Source organism: Leucoraja erinacea, chromosome 1 (genome assembly GCF_028641065.1).
Source record: "Leucoraja erinacea ecotype New England chromosome 1, Leri_hhj_1, whole genome shotgun sequence".
Classification (NCBI taxonomy): Eukaryota; Metazoa; Chordata; class Chondrichthyes; order Rajiformes; family Rajidae; genus Leucoraja; species Leucoraja erinaceus.
In genome coordinates, this window is record NC_073377.1 from 66,493,552 (window position 1) to 66,509,905 (window position 16,354).

The 16,354-nt window shown below is 40.8% G+C and overlaps 1 protein-coding gene across 1 annotated transcript in view; it reads right to left on the reverse strand.

The window, feature by feature from the left end:
• The window catches only part of LOC129697731 (PGAP2-interacting protein-like), a 101,784-nt gene extending 85,688 nt beyond the window's left edge, over nucleotides 1-16,096 (reverse strand). Inside the window, exons 1-2 of the mRNA XM_055636414.1 lie at nucleotides 14,407-16,096; nucleotides 5,140-5,331 (exon numbers count right to left, since the gene is read on the reverse strand). Of these exons, the coding sequence (XP_055492389.1) occupies nucleotides 5,140-5,331; nucleotides 14,407-14,449 (235 nt within the window). The 5' untranslated portion in view covers nucleotides 14,450-16,096. The remainder of the gene's footprint in view (nucleotides 1-5,139; nucleotides 5,332-14,406) is intronic.
• Between the last annotated feature and the right edge of the window lie 258 nt (nucleotides 16,097-16,354).

Sequence of the window (16,354 nt, forward strand, 5' to 3'; positions counted from 1 at the left end):
GAGACAGGAATGTTGAACCACCATATTATTGCATTATTTCACGATGCAATAAATTGGGGTACCACCGTACAATATAATTTACCTGAGGAATTTTCCCTCAAAGAATCCTTTGTTCTCAGAAACTGTGCACTGCAGGAGAGTCTGTGGGCGAGGAATATGCAAGAAGGATGTACACAGTGGCGGACTGGGTCTAAAAATATTGGTTGCCAGGAGACAAAGGGGGCCCACTTCAACAGGGGCCCACTTGCCATCGGGCAAGCTGACACTCTGGCCAGTCCGCCACTGGATGTACAAGAGAAATGGGTGGGTGGAGAAACAGTCACCAGCAGCCCTGGATTTAGCACAGAGACGAAAGAAGCTTCTCTGTTGTCCAGGCGCGACAAGAAATCTCTCCCCTCTCACCTTGAACCTTTGCCCTCCAGCTTTTGAATCCTCTACCATGGGAAAAAGGCTGAGCGTTTACTTTATCCATGGGTCACATGATCTTGTGCACCTCAATAAAGTCACCCCTCAGGCTCATAAGCTCCAAAGGAAAAGGTAAAGAAAAATGAGTAAACAAAAGTTTTAACATTCTTGGGCAGCAACACTTCTTGTTCCTTAAATAATAGGTCAGACTAATAAGGACTGAAATAATTCTAGTCAAATAATTTGAAAACAAACATCAGGCTTTTGGTGTGGTATTCCTCACTGCTGTTTCAGATAATTACAGCAATCCAGCTAGGGAGCTCTCACCAATATTTAACCCAAATGAATTTGTTTTATGTGAAGTCATATGGTATGGAGAGAAGGCAGGTACGGGATACTGAGTTGGATGATCAGCCATGATCATATTGAATGGCGGTGCAGGCTCGAAGGGCCGAATGGCCTACTCCTGCACCTATTTTCTATGTTTCTATGTTAAATCAGCACAGCTTATTACAATTTCTAGGCTTAATGTTTATGAGCAGTAATTGAAAAATAAAAAGTTAGATAGAGCTCTAGGGGCTAGTGATACCAAGGGATATGGGGAGAAGGCAGGTACAGGTTATTGATTGGGGACGATCAGCCATGATCACATTGAATGGCGGTGCTGGCTCGAAGGGCCGAATGGCCTCCTCCAGCACCTATTTTCTATGTTTCTATGTAATTGCTGAAACCAGAAATAAAAATAGAAACTGCTGTAAATATTCAACAGGCAGAGCTTATGCGGAGAGGAAGAGGTCAAATTCAAAGTTTCAGGTCAAATGACTCATCATATAAATTAATATTTGAGTCAGAGATGTACAGCAGTTAAATGGGCTCTTCGGCCCACCTTGTCCATGCCAACCAAGCTAGTCCCTGGGGTGGAAGATTGCAACCTTCACGTGGTCCACCCTGTTTCAACTAATGCAATCAACTCGACGTGCACAGACAGAAGATCTAATAGAACAAGTTGTCCTACAACTTTAGGCTGTGCACGCCACACGAAAGAAGAAGCAGAAGCTAGTCCCTTCAACCTGTATTGACCCATAGCCCTCAAAACTCTTCCTATCCATCCATATATCTGTCCAAATGTCGTTTAAAACTCGCGATTGTATCCTCGTTGATAGCTTCCTCTGACAACTCATTCCAGATATGGACTATCCTCCAAATGAGGTCTGAGGAAATCTCTCCCCTCTCACCTTCAACCTATGCCTTGAATCCTTCAATCTAGTTTTAGAATCCTCTACCCTAGGAAAGATATTGAGTGTTCACTTTATCCATGGCCCTCATAATCTTGTACACTTCAATAAAGTCACCACCCAGGCTCCTACGCTCCAAAGAAAAACGTACCAGCATATCCAACTTCTCGTTATAACTCAACCCTGCAAACTCAGGCAACATCGTGGTCAATCACTGGAATCACATCCTTCGACCAGAACAACGCACAGTACTTACTCCGAGTATATTCTCACTGACACTTGTACAGTCAACCAGGACAATAAGAAGAAAGTCACCTTTCACAGATCTGTAGTTTGTGATGAGTGCAGTATCACAGGAATCATTGCATGGGTCCCAGCTATTCACAATCTGACAGCAATCTGGCCGCGTGGGATTGCAAGATGGAGGAACATGTAATGGGCTTCCCCAGACTGCTTCAAGGAATGGTAGGTTTGAGCAGAGATTATGTAGGCTTGGCACAGATTCTCTCGCGTTCAGAGGAATGAGAGATCTCATTGAAATATATAACATTTGCAGAGACTGAATGCAAGGAGAATGGCTTTCCCAACACCGTGGTTTGGAATTGGAGATCCCAGAATGAGGCAAGGAGAAATTTCTCCATACAGAGGCAGGTGAGTTTGGAATTCTCGACTGTACAGGCTATAGGTGTCCTTGAGACTCTTGAAAGGCGCCCATAAATAAAAATAAATACATTTATTATAAAGGCTCAATCATCGGCTTCATTCAAAATGTGGGACAACAGCTTTTTAGTTATTAAGGAAACCAAGGGATAACGGGAGAGTACAGGAAGATGGTATGAGATTGAAGGTTTATCACGATTTTGTTCAATGTCAGAGCAGGCTGGAAGAGAATAATAATAATAATAATAATAATATTTATTTATATAGCACTTTTCAACAAAACCAGTATTTGAACCAAAGTGCTTTACAGAGATTGATTAAATTAATTGAACAGATCAATGTAATAAATCCATACAAATCAAAAAAAGAGAAAAAAGAGAAAAAGAAAAAAGACACAGAAACAGTACACTATAGAAATCAACATGAAACGTCCCCCCACAGCAGAATTCACTGTGAGGGAAGGCACCAAAAATATCCAGTTCTCCCCCTCATAGTCCACCCGAGGTCGGGGCCTATATCTGGCCTCCTCAGCCAGCCCGGTATCTTCAGGCCCTCCCGCCGTGAAGCTGGACCATCGGCGTCGGTGAACATCCATCAGCGGCCTGGACTGAAGCGGCCGCTTCCCCCCCGAAGACTGCAACGACCAAAGTTCACAGGCCGCGCCGGCCGAACCCCCGACACTGGCGATCTCGGATCCCAGGCTCCGCGGTGCTGTCGACGGTCACAGTGCCCCGGAGATTACCGCAAGGCGACCCGGTAAGGCATCGCCCGCTCCTGGTAGATGTCCCAGCATCTACACCGCCGTCGAAGCTGCAGTCCCCGCAGGTAACGCCGCTCCAGCGCTGCTCCAGTTCGACTAGGCCGCACAGAGAGGACGAAGATGCGGTTCGGAGAAAAACCGCATCTCCGACCAGGTAGAACTGGGGTTAAAATAGTTTCCCCCTTCCCCACCCCCACCCACCACATAAAAGAAGTCCTCCAATAAACATTTCATACGAGCAGGACTAAAAATAAAAATAAAAAAGGGTGAAAGAATAAAGCCTGACACCTGGTCCCATTTCTTATGTCTTCTAGATTCAGCAATTTCAGATCATAACTTTATTATCCTTTCCGAATATTATCGTGCTTCGCCCTGACACAAATGTTCCCTTTTGTTTTTCAGTGCCTTCCCCCTTTTCTTTCCCCTGTACTTGTTCAAAACAGTTTAGTTTGGAGATACAGCATAGAAGCAGGCCATGCTGACCATTGATCACCCGTTCACTAGTTCTATGATAGCCCATGTTCTCATCCACTCCTGAATACACACTAGGGGCAATTTACAGACCAATTAACCTACAAACCCACACGTCTTTGGGATGTTGGAGGGAACCTGAGGACCCAGAGGAAATACACGAGGTCAAAAAAGCTCTAAACGTTTTCTCTCTCCTAATGAAGAGTCTCAGATTTCTAAAGTTAAATCAGTTTATCTCTCCAGAAGGAACTGCCTGATCAGCCAAGGAGTTATATACTTCATTGGAGTCATGGTGCAGAGATAAGCATCTTAATTAATGTTCCTAATGGTCTAAAACACACTTATACAAGTACTTGATTTAATCCATTGTCAATCCAATTTTTTTTATGACATATTGATGTTTGTAATCCTATTTTCTTTTAATCTAGTTATAAAAATGGAAATAGAAAGATACAGCATGGAAACAGGCCCTTTGGCCCACCAAGTCTATGCTGACCAACAACTGCCCATTTATACTAATTCTACACAAATCTAATCCAACTTTATTCTCTCCATATTGTCATCAATTCCCTCCAAGTGCTACCACTCACTCACACACAAGGGTCAATTTACAGCGGCCAAGTAACCTAATAAAACACGCACGTCTGGGGAAAGTGGGAGGAAACCGGAGTGCCCGGATAGAAACCCACGCTGTCATAGGGTAAATGTGCAAACTCCACATTGACAGCACCCAAGGTCAGGATTGAACCTGTGTTTTTGGTGCTATGAGGCAGCAGTTTTACAAGCTGTGCCTCTGTGTCGCTCCTGTAATTGTTGACTATTTTTGAAATATTCATGTTCGTTATTTTATTGCTGGATTTTAGTGTAAGCTCCATCGCTTTTCATATTGCCGTCACAACATTTTGGATTAATTTGAATGTCGCAGAAACAAATAGGCTTAGGTACAAGACCCTATCAAACAATCTATTCATACCTGTAGTGTGAGCTGAGGCACGGTGAACACTACAAAGCCATACAGGTTTGTAGGTTAATTGGCTTAGTATAATTGTAAATTGTCCCTAGTGTGTAGGATAGTGTTAGTGTACAGGGATCGTGGTCAGCACAGTCTTGGTGGGCCGAATGGCCTGTTTCCACACAGTATCTCCTAACTAGACATATATTGAGTGTGTTGGAAGGAACTGCAGATGCTGGTTTAAATCAAAGATAGACACAAAATGTTGGAGTAACTCAGCGGGACAGGATGCATTTCTGGAGAGAAGGAATGGGTGACGTTTCGGGTCGAGACCCTTTAGACTGAAGAAGGGTCTCGACCCGAAACGTCACACATTCCTAAACCCATATTGAAGTAGACTTGCAATTCTTTAAATAGAATTAGTGGATGATCCTGGGCACTGACCCGATCTAACTTTGTACCTCGATGTAATCAAATAAAATAGGACAAGTGTAACTTGCTACCTTCCCATCACGCAATAATGATTTTCCGTTTTGTTGCGCTGGTGCATATTTGGGATTTGCTTCGATAGCAACCCACTACGATGGCAGGTGCAGGCCCAAGATTAAATAAATAAATATGTTTACCAGTTATGGAAAAGCAAAACACTCACTTACCGAGAGTGATCAGCCTGAGAAGGGCAAGGACATACTTGTTATTGGCCAATTTCCACACTGCCGAGATGTTTAATATTAAAGGTGTGACATAAGCAGCAGCAAAGACTTCATAGCCAGTGATTTCCAAAACCTGAAGCGGGAAGTACCAGATCATCGGGGGCAAACCATAGTAAAGGGAGATGGAAATGTAACCTGAAATTAAAATTGAAAACAAAACAATTTAGAAAATGAACCAGAAGAATCGTGAATTGCAAGAGGAAAGGCATTCAAATTTGTATTCATGCTATCACAAAAAATTCACAATAAAACCGTGCAGTTTATGCACCATGCAGTTGCTGTGTTTTTTGAATTGATGTTATTTGCACTGTACATCCAAATCCAAAACTGCTCTAATGAATTGGAATCTTACTTGCTTACAATATAATCTACTTCCAGCAAATCAATATACTCACCAGGGATCTGTAAGGTACATCTTCAGGTGACTGCAAGGTTACAGTTTAAGGCTAATATGACCACATTTAATGGTACTTATCAAAGATCCTAGAGGAGCAAGATAGACCACTCCTCGAAAAACGCGTAGTATGACGTGTGTGATCGTCGACGCCATTTTTCGAGGCATTTATTGGGCTTCCCCCACACTGTCATGGCGCCCTTATCTAAATTTCATCTCACTGCTCTGCTATCAATTATTCCAATCGTAAATCTAAACGACCCGACCTGTCATTCTTTAGGTTCCCCAATAAAAAAGAAAGGTGAGAAAATATTTTTATTATTTTCAGTCGATATTCTGTCGTGAAAATGTTATTTTCTGTTCTCCCATCAACGGCCATTAGGAAACTGGGTTTGTCGGTACATTAGAAAGTTATTAGACTTATTTTTAATAGTTCTTTACTCACCACAATAATAAAGACAATTTTAACACTTCTGTACGTTTTTGGTTTTGATCTTGTATGGGATTGGTCTCCACAATATGGCCCGCGGACACATTAGGTCCAGTGACCAGGAGATTTTTCGAGCTCAGATTCAAGTCCGAGAATGGGCGGCTGTTACCCATTATATTCCTCGAATTGTCAAGACATCACAAGCAAAGATCACAAGCCCGCCGTGAAGAAGGGTGCAATCAAATATTATATAACTCTGCTCTATCATCTTTGGGTGCAATGGTGGGTCGGGGGGTTCGGTGGTGGCGGCCGCAATCAAAGATACTAGTGGAGCTCTGCTCTATAATCTTTGGTCGGAATGGGACGGCTGCGCGTTATAATGTGCTATCGTTCCACTCTCCCTCTCCCCCTTCTCCCTCCCCCCTTCCCCCTCCCCCTTCTCCCTCTCCCCTTTCCCCTTCTCCCTCCCCCTTCTCCCTCTCCCCTTCTCCCTCTCCCCCCTTCTCCCTCTCTTCTCTCGATCTCTCTCTCTCCCCTCCTCTCGATCTCTCGCTCCCCTCTCTTCTCTCGATCACTCTCTCTCTCTCTCTCCCCCCCTCTCTTTGCGATCTCCCTCTCTTCCCTCTCTCCCTCCCTTCCATCTCTCCCTCCCTTACCTCTTCGTGAGAGTTGGCAGCTCTGCTATGCCTTGGGTCCAAAAGAGGATAGAAAGAAAATACTTAATGGTCTTTGTAAGAAGATTTTAATAAGCTCTTCTACATTTAAGGTAAATTGATATATTAGAGGCAAAACGCATTTTCAATATACAGGTCTCTCCACACAACTGAAAACAATTGCATTTAAGTGATATATTATCCATTGTTCAGGCAAGTAGCACTAGGTTACAATAAACTTCCTACATATTCCAGGAATGCATCTCATAAAAATGGGAGAGGCTTAAATGCATTGTAAAATCATAAATCCATGTTGACTTGGACTAATCCTTTTACTGCTATCCAAATGCCCCATTATTACATCTTTAATAATTGACTCCAGCATCTTTCACACCACCAAAGTCAGGCTAACTGGTCTGTAATTCCCCGTTTTTTCTCTCGCTCCTTTCTTGAAAAGTGGGATAGCATTAGCTATCCTCCAATCCACAGGAACTGATCGTAAATCTATTGATCGTTGGAGGAAATAATAGAAACATAGAAATTAGGTGCAGGAGTAGGCCATTCGGCCCTTTGATCCTGCACCGCCATTCGATATGATCATGGCTGATCATCCAACTCAGTATCCCGTACCTGCCTTCTCTCCATACCCTTTGATCCCCTTAGCCACAAGGGCCACATCTAACTCCCTCTTAAATATAGCCAATGAACTGGCCTCGACTACCCTCTGCGGCAGAGAGTTCCAGAGATTCACCACTCTCTGTGTGAAAAAAGGTTCTTCTCATCTCGGTTTTAAAGGATTTCCCCCTTATCCTTAAGCTGTGACCCCTTGTCCTGGACTTCCCCAACATCGGGAGCAATCTTCCTGCATCTAGCCTGTCCAACCCCTTAAGAATTTTGTAAGTTTCTATAAGATCCTCTCTCAATCTCCTAAATTCTAGAGAGTATAAACCAAGTCTATCCAGTCTTTCTTCATAAGACAGTCCTGACATCCCAGGAATCAGTCTGGTGAACCTTCTCTGCACTCCCTCTATGGCAATAATGTCCTTCCTCAGATTTGGAGACCAAAACTGTACGCAATACTCCAGGTGTGGTCTCACCAAGACCCTGTACAAATGCAGTAGAACCTCCCTGCTCCTTTACTCAAATCCTTTCGCTATGAAAGCTAACATACCATTCGCTTTCTTCACTGCCTGCTGCACCTGCATGCCTACTTTCAATGACTGGTGTACCATGACACCCAGGTCTCGCTGCATCACCCCTTTTCCTAGTCGGCCGCCATTTAGATAATAGTCTGCTTTCCTGTTTTTGCCACCAAAATGGATAACCTCACATTTATCCACATTATACTGCATCTGCCAAACATTTGCCCACTCACCCAGCCTATCCAAGTCACCTTGCAGTCTCCTAGCATCCTCCTCACAGCTAACACTGCCCCCCAGCTTAGTGTCATCCGCAAACTTGGAGATATTGCCTTCAATTCCCTCATCCAGATCATTAATATATATTGTAAATAGCTGGGGTCCCAGCACTGAGCCTTGCGGTACCCCACTAGTCACTGCCTGCCTAATGAAGAACTCAACCATATTATGGTCACTCTTGCCCAAGGGGGCACGTACAACAAGATTGCTAACTAACCCTTCCTCATTACTCAATACCCAGTCTAAAATAGCCTGCTCTCTCGTTGGTTCCTCTACATGTTAATCATATGTATAAATATATATGTATGTGTATATATGCATGTATGTGTATATATGCATGTATATGTATATGTGTGTATATATGTATGTATATATATGTTTATATGTGTGTATGTATGCATATAAATGTATCCATATGTATGCGTGTATTTGTATGTGTGCATATGTATGTGTATATGTATGTATGTATGTATGTATGTATGTATGTGTATATGTATGTGTGTACATATGTATGTGTATATATATGTGTGTATAAATATATATATATGCATATATATATTATTACTATATAATTATATATATAATTGCCTTTATGGTTTATGTATATCATCTTATAAGACAAATAAATTAATAGTGATTATTTAAATCAAAGTTGCTTCTGATCCATGAGAATAAACTTAATTATCTCTAACTTGCCTCTCACACACAGACACACATTCATATAAATATATAAAATATGTATACGTTAAATTTAATTTTGTGCAGTGTGTGTTAAAGCAATACAAGGGAAACTGCACAATACAATGCAAGGGAAACTACGCAAAGGAGGGGGCTGTTCCCGCTACAAGATACTCGAGGATCTTTGCTTTGGATCAAAGATTATAGCGGAGCTCTATAATCTTTGCTTTGGATCACAGCGGGTGGCATACCGGAAGTCGCGTGTCGCATTAAAAAATGGCGGCCGTGACGTTCCGTCACGTACTACACGCCAGTCCATTGGATTTCGGAGGAGTGGTCTATCTTGCTCCTCTAGGATCTTTGGTACTTATTGTGTGAAGAACCGTGGAAAAAAACAGTTAAGCAAGTTTGCTTGCAAATGTATGTGGAATGCAATTAATAAAATAGAATCCTGTCATAATATTTGTACTTGTTATTACAATAACATCGATTTTTTTCCCTGCCATGGAGTCATCACCCATTGACAAAGTTGTGAATACATAGTGCACACTACTTAGACATTAACTGCTTCAAATAGCCTGTGTGAACATTTTAATCTGACTTGCAAATTTACTATGGATCTGCAATTTTAGCCAATTCAATCTTTAATTTATGTGAATAATATCTATTTACACGTTTTCAAACCTTTCCAAAATCCCAAACCAATTCCAATCTAATAAATTACTGGTGTGTAAATATGGTAGTTATTTATTGCATTGTGGGGTCACAAAAGCAGGAACAAGATGAATGTATGTACTTCATTTTAAAACAACAATTTCCAAAGGAATATTGGTCGGCAATGACACAATTCCCTCATCTCAAATAGAAACTAGGAACCTTTAACACTCATGTAAATCTCTGCAATCGACAGGTGATTAGCTAATAACCCATTGGAAGGGCAATCATTGCAACGTGGAACTCTCAATATGAGCGGTGGCACAGTGGCAGAGTTACTGCCTTACAGAGCCAGAGACCCTGTCTGTGTGGAGTTTCCTCATGCATTGCCACGATGTACAGGTTCGTAAGTTAATTGGCTTCTGTAAATTTGCCCTTGTGTCTCGGATAGAACTAGTGTATGAATGATCGATGGTCGGTGTGCACTTGGTGGGCCGATGGGCCTTTTTCCGCACTGTATCTCTAAACAAAATTAAACTTGGGTAAAAATCTTAGCGTGTTACTCAACATCCATATACCACCAGGGGCGCTGGGGGGTGGCTGCCCTGCCGGCAGTCTGTTCATTTTCTCATTCTTTTTGTTATTTTTTAGTGTGTTAAAAGTTTGTTTTAATGTTCTTCGGTTTGTTTTATGTGGGGGGAGGGGGTAGGGGATTGGCGGAAACTTTTTTTACAGTTCTTTCCTTGCCAGAGATGTGATTAATTTTCGGATCACATTCTACGGGCGCTCTGCGGTCTTCCATCGATGGAGCTGGAAGTCTCCTGGGACTGACTTTGAGCCCTATCGTGGACTTAACATCGGAGCTGATCCCTTGCTTGGGATTGCGGCCACCGCAGACTTTACCATCAAGCTCTCAGTCGGGAGGGGCTAGTCGGGAAGCTCCAACGTCACGGAAGTTTCGACCAGCCCCGACGCGAGGTTCGATCGCCCAATGCGGGGGAGCTGACATCCCCCCCGAAGCGGGAGCTGAACGCCTCGACGCGGAGGGCCCGAATGCCGCCGGCTACGGGAGTCAAGATCGTCCCGTCAACGGGGGCTCGAGGCCCACGACCGAGGAAGAACTAAGGGAAGGACTTGAATTTTATTTCGCCTTCCATCACAGTGAGGAATGTGTAGGAGTCACTGTGGTGGATGTTCATGTTAAAATGTGTTTTTGAGTGATCTGTTGCTTTTAATTGTATGACTGACCTGGCCAATGAAATTCCTCGTATGTTGCAAAACATACTTGGCGAATAAAGTGTGATTCTGATTGTGATCTTCCTCCACTACTGGCTGATGCTTTGTTGTTAATTCATATTCAGGAATTCATGTTTGAAAACCCGAGCTGATGAGGTCTGTCCCCATTAGACAGAGATATTGGGAATCTGCAGGCACTTCCTGAGATCGCTCCTCTAGGATTTCTTAATAGCCACCTCAGTCTTCTTTCAAGACAAAAATGACTGTTCTTCAATATTTAATTGCAACTCCAGCCCCACAGAGGTTATTCCGTTAAATCCAGGACTGTTAAATACTGTATCTAACAGGATCCTGTATCTATGCATCCTTTCAACTTTATGTCCTTAACTATTTTCAATTACAGAACATTTCACAAGGGAAATGAATTACTTTGTGCAAACATAACAGGAAATCAGATAGTGACAAATGCTCACTAAAGGATACTTGTGAACTTGTATAAAGGGTAATGATTTACAGTTCCACTTTGTCCCAAGTCATAAAAATAAACAAAAAGCCTTTTCCTGAATTGTACAACTGGAGGAAGTAATTTAATAATTAAATAGGAGACTCTAATAACAGACTCTAATAATCACTTAGTGCTGGATTTATGAAACAGCACAATGTGCCCAAATCTGTCCATTCCAAGTAGCCACCATCCACGCCAAAGCTCATCCTACCTACTCTGGTAGAGGTTTGCAGGAATCAGGAGCCAAGGAGGAGGACGACCACTTAAATAACCCAGAAAAGTCGACACTCAAGGTTCAGACTGGAGGATATTTGTAATAGTCTCAACCAAAAACAAATTCATCAACCTCCAAATACCAGCCTGGAAATTTGCACACCAATTGCTCACAAGGTATAAATATTACTCCCCCTTGGTAAAATTATAAGCAGAGTTAAATGATGTTTCCATGTCTGTATTCCATGTATCCATATCAGGAAAAAAAAATCTAAACAACGTCGGTTTTTGTTTTTGCCACATATTTATTAGAGTAAACTTAACGCAAACTCTTCAAGAAATGCACTATTTTGCTGTTCAATGTCTTAATTGAGAACCCAATAATATATGGTGGCAAGAAGCAAATAAAGTATTTTCCAACAACCAAAATAAGTATTTCATTGTTTTGAACTTACTATATATAAGGTAAATATAAAAGTAGCGTGCATTTATATGATATCAATAGATTGAAAACGAAAGACAAAAGAGAACGAATTAGAACCAAATACAAGATCTTTAGAGATTACATTTGTAAAATAATCAGCTAATGAGCTCAAGGAATGCAGATTGAGAGAATTAAAAGTGAGAGTAATCGTTTTATTTTTGCAGGTAATTGCAATAATTACTTGCATTAATCTGGCGCAGAAGAAAAACAAACAGTTAAGGTGAAATATATCTGCGGCATCACAGAATCTGTAAATTACATTATAAACTGCAGTTGCCGAAAAATGTTCAGCAGATAAAGAAACATTTATGCAGATGACCCTTTGTATGAACTGATAAATGTTACATATAAGCACATTTTAAACGTCTAAGGGGGAGGGAAAGAATGGGTGTGGGCTAAAAATGAAATACATATTTCCACCATCGAGTGAAGATGTAATCGTTATCAATGTGGTAAGGATAAATAGCCATTTCACCACCTCATTCAACATTTAAATTTCAATTTATGACCAGCATATTTCAAAAACATAGGTACAGTATTAGGATCAATATTGCCGTTGCCATTAGTAGCTTCTATCCATCCTTCATTTCATTTAACCAACTCCCATTCAACTTTACGTCGCACCACCATTAAACCTTTCAGATCTTTAATGCAGTTATAAAAAATATCTTGGGTATATAATCCCAAATACCTGCCCTGTGAGGTATCTGGGGCGTATTAAAGATATTGTAAAAAATGGAAGATACATATTTGATTAAAATTTTGCTTGCAGCAAGTAGGAACGCCATTACCAGGCAGTGGCTTAATGAAAAAAGTCCAAAACAGGAAGAGTGGTTAGAAATTGTGCGAGACATCTTTAATATGGAGAAATTGACATATTCATTGAGAGTCAAGGATAATTCATTTGAGAAGATCTGGGAAAAGTCGACCGTTTATTTGAGCCATGACACCAATTAGATAAATGCCGAGCTAGATATGGGAAGATTGTGTTATATAGAACTAGATGGTATGTTTGTATGAATATTGAATTATCTCCAGATAACTAATCAATGTAATATTTTTTCTTTTTTTATTTGGTAAGTGAACCACACGGTCTTATTCCAATTTTTTATTTATTTACTTCTTTTTTTTCCCCCCATCTACTTTTTTTTATTTTGATTGCTGTTTTTCTTATTTTGTGTTATTTATGGTGATGATGTTGCACTGTTTTGTATATATCTCTGAAAAATCAATAAAAATGTAAGTGAAAAAAAAAAGATATTTTTCCCAACACAACACCACCCTGCCCCCTCACCCATCTATCTCATTGTCAGTTTGCATAAAACCTGTTGCACCTATAAAACGTATTCTGCTTCCAGATCTAAAATATTAGTTCTGATTCTATCTTCACATATGATATCTGGTCCATTTACCAAATATATGATATTTCCCCAATATTATTGAACATATTTCTAAACTTATTCTGAATCACAGTTTTTCTCTGTACTGCAGCAAAACATTCATATCTGAACATTCATTATCTGATTTTAAAAAAAGATAAAGAGTATTTTTAATTCATAACCTTTGTTGTTCCCAACTAACTGCCAAGAGACGATCACATTTCTTGAAACAGTTCACAAGCAGTGCCTCTCAACAGTGGGCACTCCAAACCAAGAAGGCATCCACTATTTTTGGCCGTGGATTGTGGTGACAGCGGGGTACCTTCACCAAAAGGACATAACTGAACCAGTTGGGTTTTACTACAACTATATTGCTTTGTGGTTCCTTGAATTGATCTGTATAATTGTTGAAACAGCATTTCGATTATAAGTGTAGGAAAGAACTGCAAATGCTGGTTTAAATCGAAAATAGACACAAAATGCTGGAATAACTCAGCAGGACAGACAGCGTCTCTGGAGAAAAGGAATAGGTGACGTTTCGGGTGGAGACCCTTCTTCAGATTTAGATTATATTATAAACTGTCACAGGAAGGCTTGAACTATACATGTCCAGATTGTTCTTCCACATTTCTGGATTAATGATGTTGTCATACATACTCGACTGAGCTTTAGCAAGTTCCACCTCATTAACTATCAAAACAGCAAAAAAGGTTTAAAAAATGTCCCAAGATTTAGGAAAAAATATTTTGTTACTACCACCTGTACAGAAAGAATCAGTGTTTGTTTCTCAACAAAGTCCAGATCGTGATGTCCGTTGTCAGATTTGAAAGATTTCATTAATTTAAGCAATTAAACCAGTCTTGATATTACTCTTTATTAATGACAATACAGCTCAAATGAAAATGGGTTGAATCATTTTGTTTCCCAAACGACCAATTAACTATTCATATGAAACAATTAATAATGCATGCAGTTTTGAAGACCATGATTAAAATCTATTCTTGATAATATTTTCAATAAATAATCCAATATTACTTTCCGCAGACTTTTCTACTATAATTTAAAAAAACTGCAATGTTTTAATTTTCTGACAACCCATCGTATTTCAGACAAATGAATAATACAATAACAGCCCAAGTAATAACAGATTTGAAATGCCAACTTACCCAAGAAAACTTCCAACAGGAGGTCCCTGTACAAGGCAAGCATTTCTCCACAGGATTTACAGTGGTGCAACTGAAAACATATATTGAACAATTAAAAGTGTTAAGAGAAGCGAGCTCAATACCAGCAGGAGAGCATTGCAGGTATGTGAAGTCTTCAATTATTCAGCAGGGCAGCCACCCGAGCCCAGTGCTCCTCCTCCCAGCGGCGAGGCGGGGCTGGTCCTGGTCCTGGTCCTGGTCCTGCTGGAGGTGCGCACCTGCTACAAGCCCCGACTCTCCCGATCTCCTGCTGGCCTGCAGTAAAGCAAGAGATCGTTTAATACATCGCTTTCGATCCTGATTGATTTTCAGTTTTCGGCGACGGACTAGAAACGTACACATTGCATGTTCTTTCCAGTTACCTAAATTCCTTAGTTGAGTCACCTGAAATTGTGGGCTCCACTCAAGTGGAGCAAAGTTGGAGGAAGTCTTGCACATTGTCGGCGACAGGCATGGTTGAGAAATGCAACTCCAAATTGTGCATTTTATTTAACTTTGTGAATCAAATTGCATTTTAACCCAAGAAATACACTGGTATCCATATTCAATTTGCTGCAGTGTGTGATCTAGGTACAGAATGTTCTGTTCTGGGGCACAATTCTGCAAAATTTGTTCACATGTTTACAAATTTAATACGTTGGGCAAAAAAAATCTTACCCAAAATTATATCAAGCTACAGTTGAGCTAATAATTTCAACTGGGACACAATGTCTTCAGCTGTTCTACAGGCAGATTTAGGTTACAATAACTGTCAGATATTGTATTTGATACAAGTGGGGATATGTTTCATAAAAAGCCTCAGTGGACGTTTGCTCCCGTGAGTAACCAATAATAGCACCTGCAGTACTAATTATGCCTCCATGTAAAATGTTTGGCATGCCTGACAGAATAATCCAGCTTGAAATCCTACAAGCAACGGCACTGAAAATAATTGTATATTCAATTCAATTCAATTCAATTCAACTTTAATGTCATCGCACGAATACAAGTATCAGTACAACGAAATGCAGTTTTGCGTCAGTCCGTAGTAGTTGTACATAAAGAAAACAAAAAAAACAGAAAGAGGGAAGATACAGAATAATCAGGAAATACAGAATGATTAAACAAAGGGGACGGAGGGACCAGAGAAATCTATCGTCGGGACTCCGAGTTCAGCAGTGTGATTGTGTTGTTGTAGAAGCTGTTCCTCATCCTACTAGTACGTGACCTGAGGCTCCTGTACCGCCTTACATATTTGTATCCCATTGTCTTTACTTTGACTTCAGTTTTTTTCAAGCATGCTTGTGCAACTTCTTTGTGCATTATATATATGCTACCTTAACCCCGCCATCTAATTGCCTGATAAATTCTCCAACCTCGATGTACAATCACATTCTTCAAGCAGGCAGCACATTGATTTGTAAAACCAATCTGTTCAACTTATTTTTTGTTACTATAGATGTTTAAATTGTTTTTATTTTTAGCCCAGGAACTTTTGTCCTAATTTTGACGAATGCCTCTTATTTTGATTTCTGTTTTAGAAATGAGCATGAAGACACCCCTGCTGCAACAGCATCGTATGACAACTAGAAAGGGTGGTGTCATATCAGATAAGCACTAACCTAGAGTATGAGGCTGTGATATCGACAGATCCAAACCAGGTTAGCCCCGGTACACTTACATCCTAATGAACTAAGATTCCAGCATCTGCAGTTTAGCTTAATTTAGTTTAGTGATACAGTGTGGAAACAGGTCCTTTGGCCCACCGAGTCCATGCCGACCAGTGATTCCAGTACACTAACACTATTCTACACACACACACACGAGGGGCAAGTGTCGACTTTTACCAAAGCCAATTAACCTACAAAGGTCTTTGGAGTGTGGGAGGAAACCAGAACGCCCAAAGAAAACCCACGCGGTCACGGGGAGA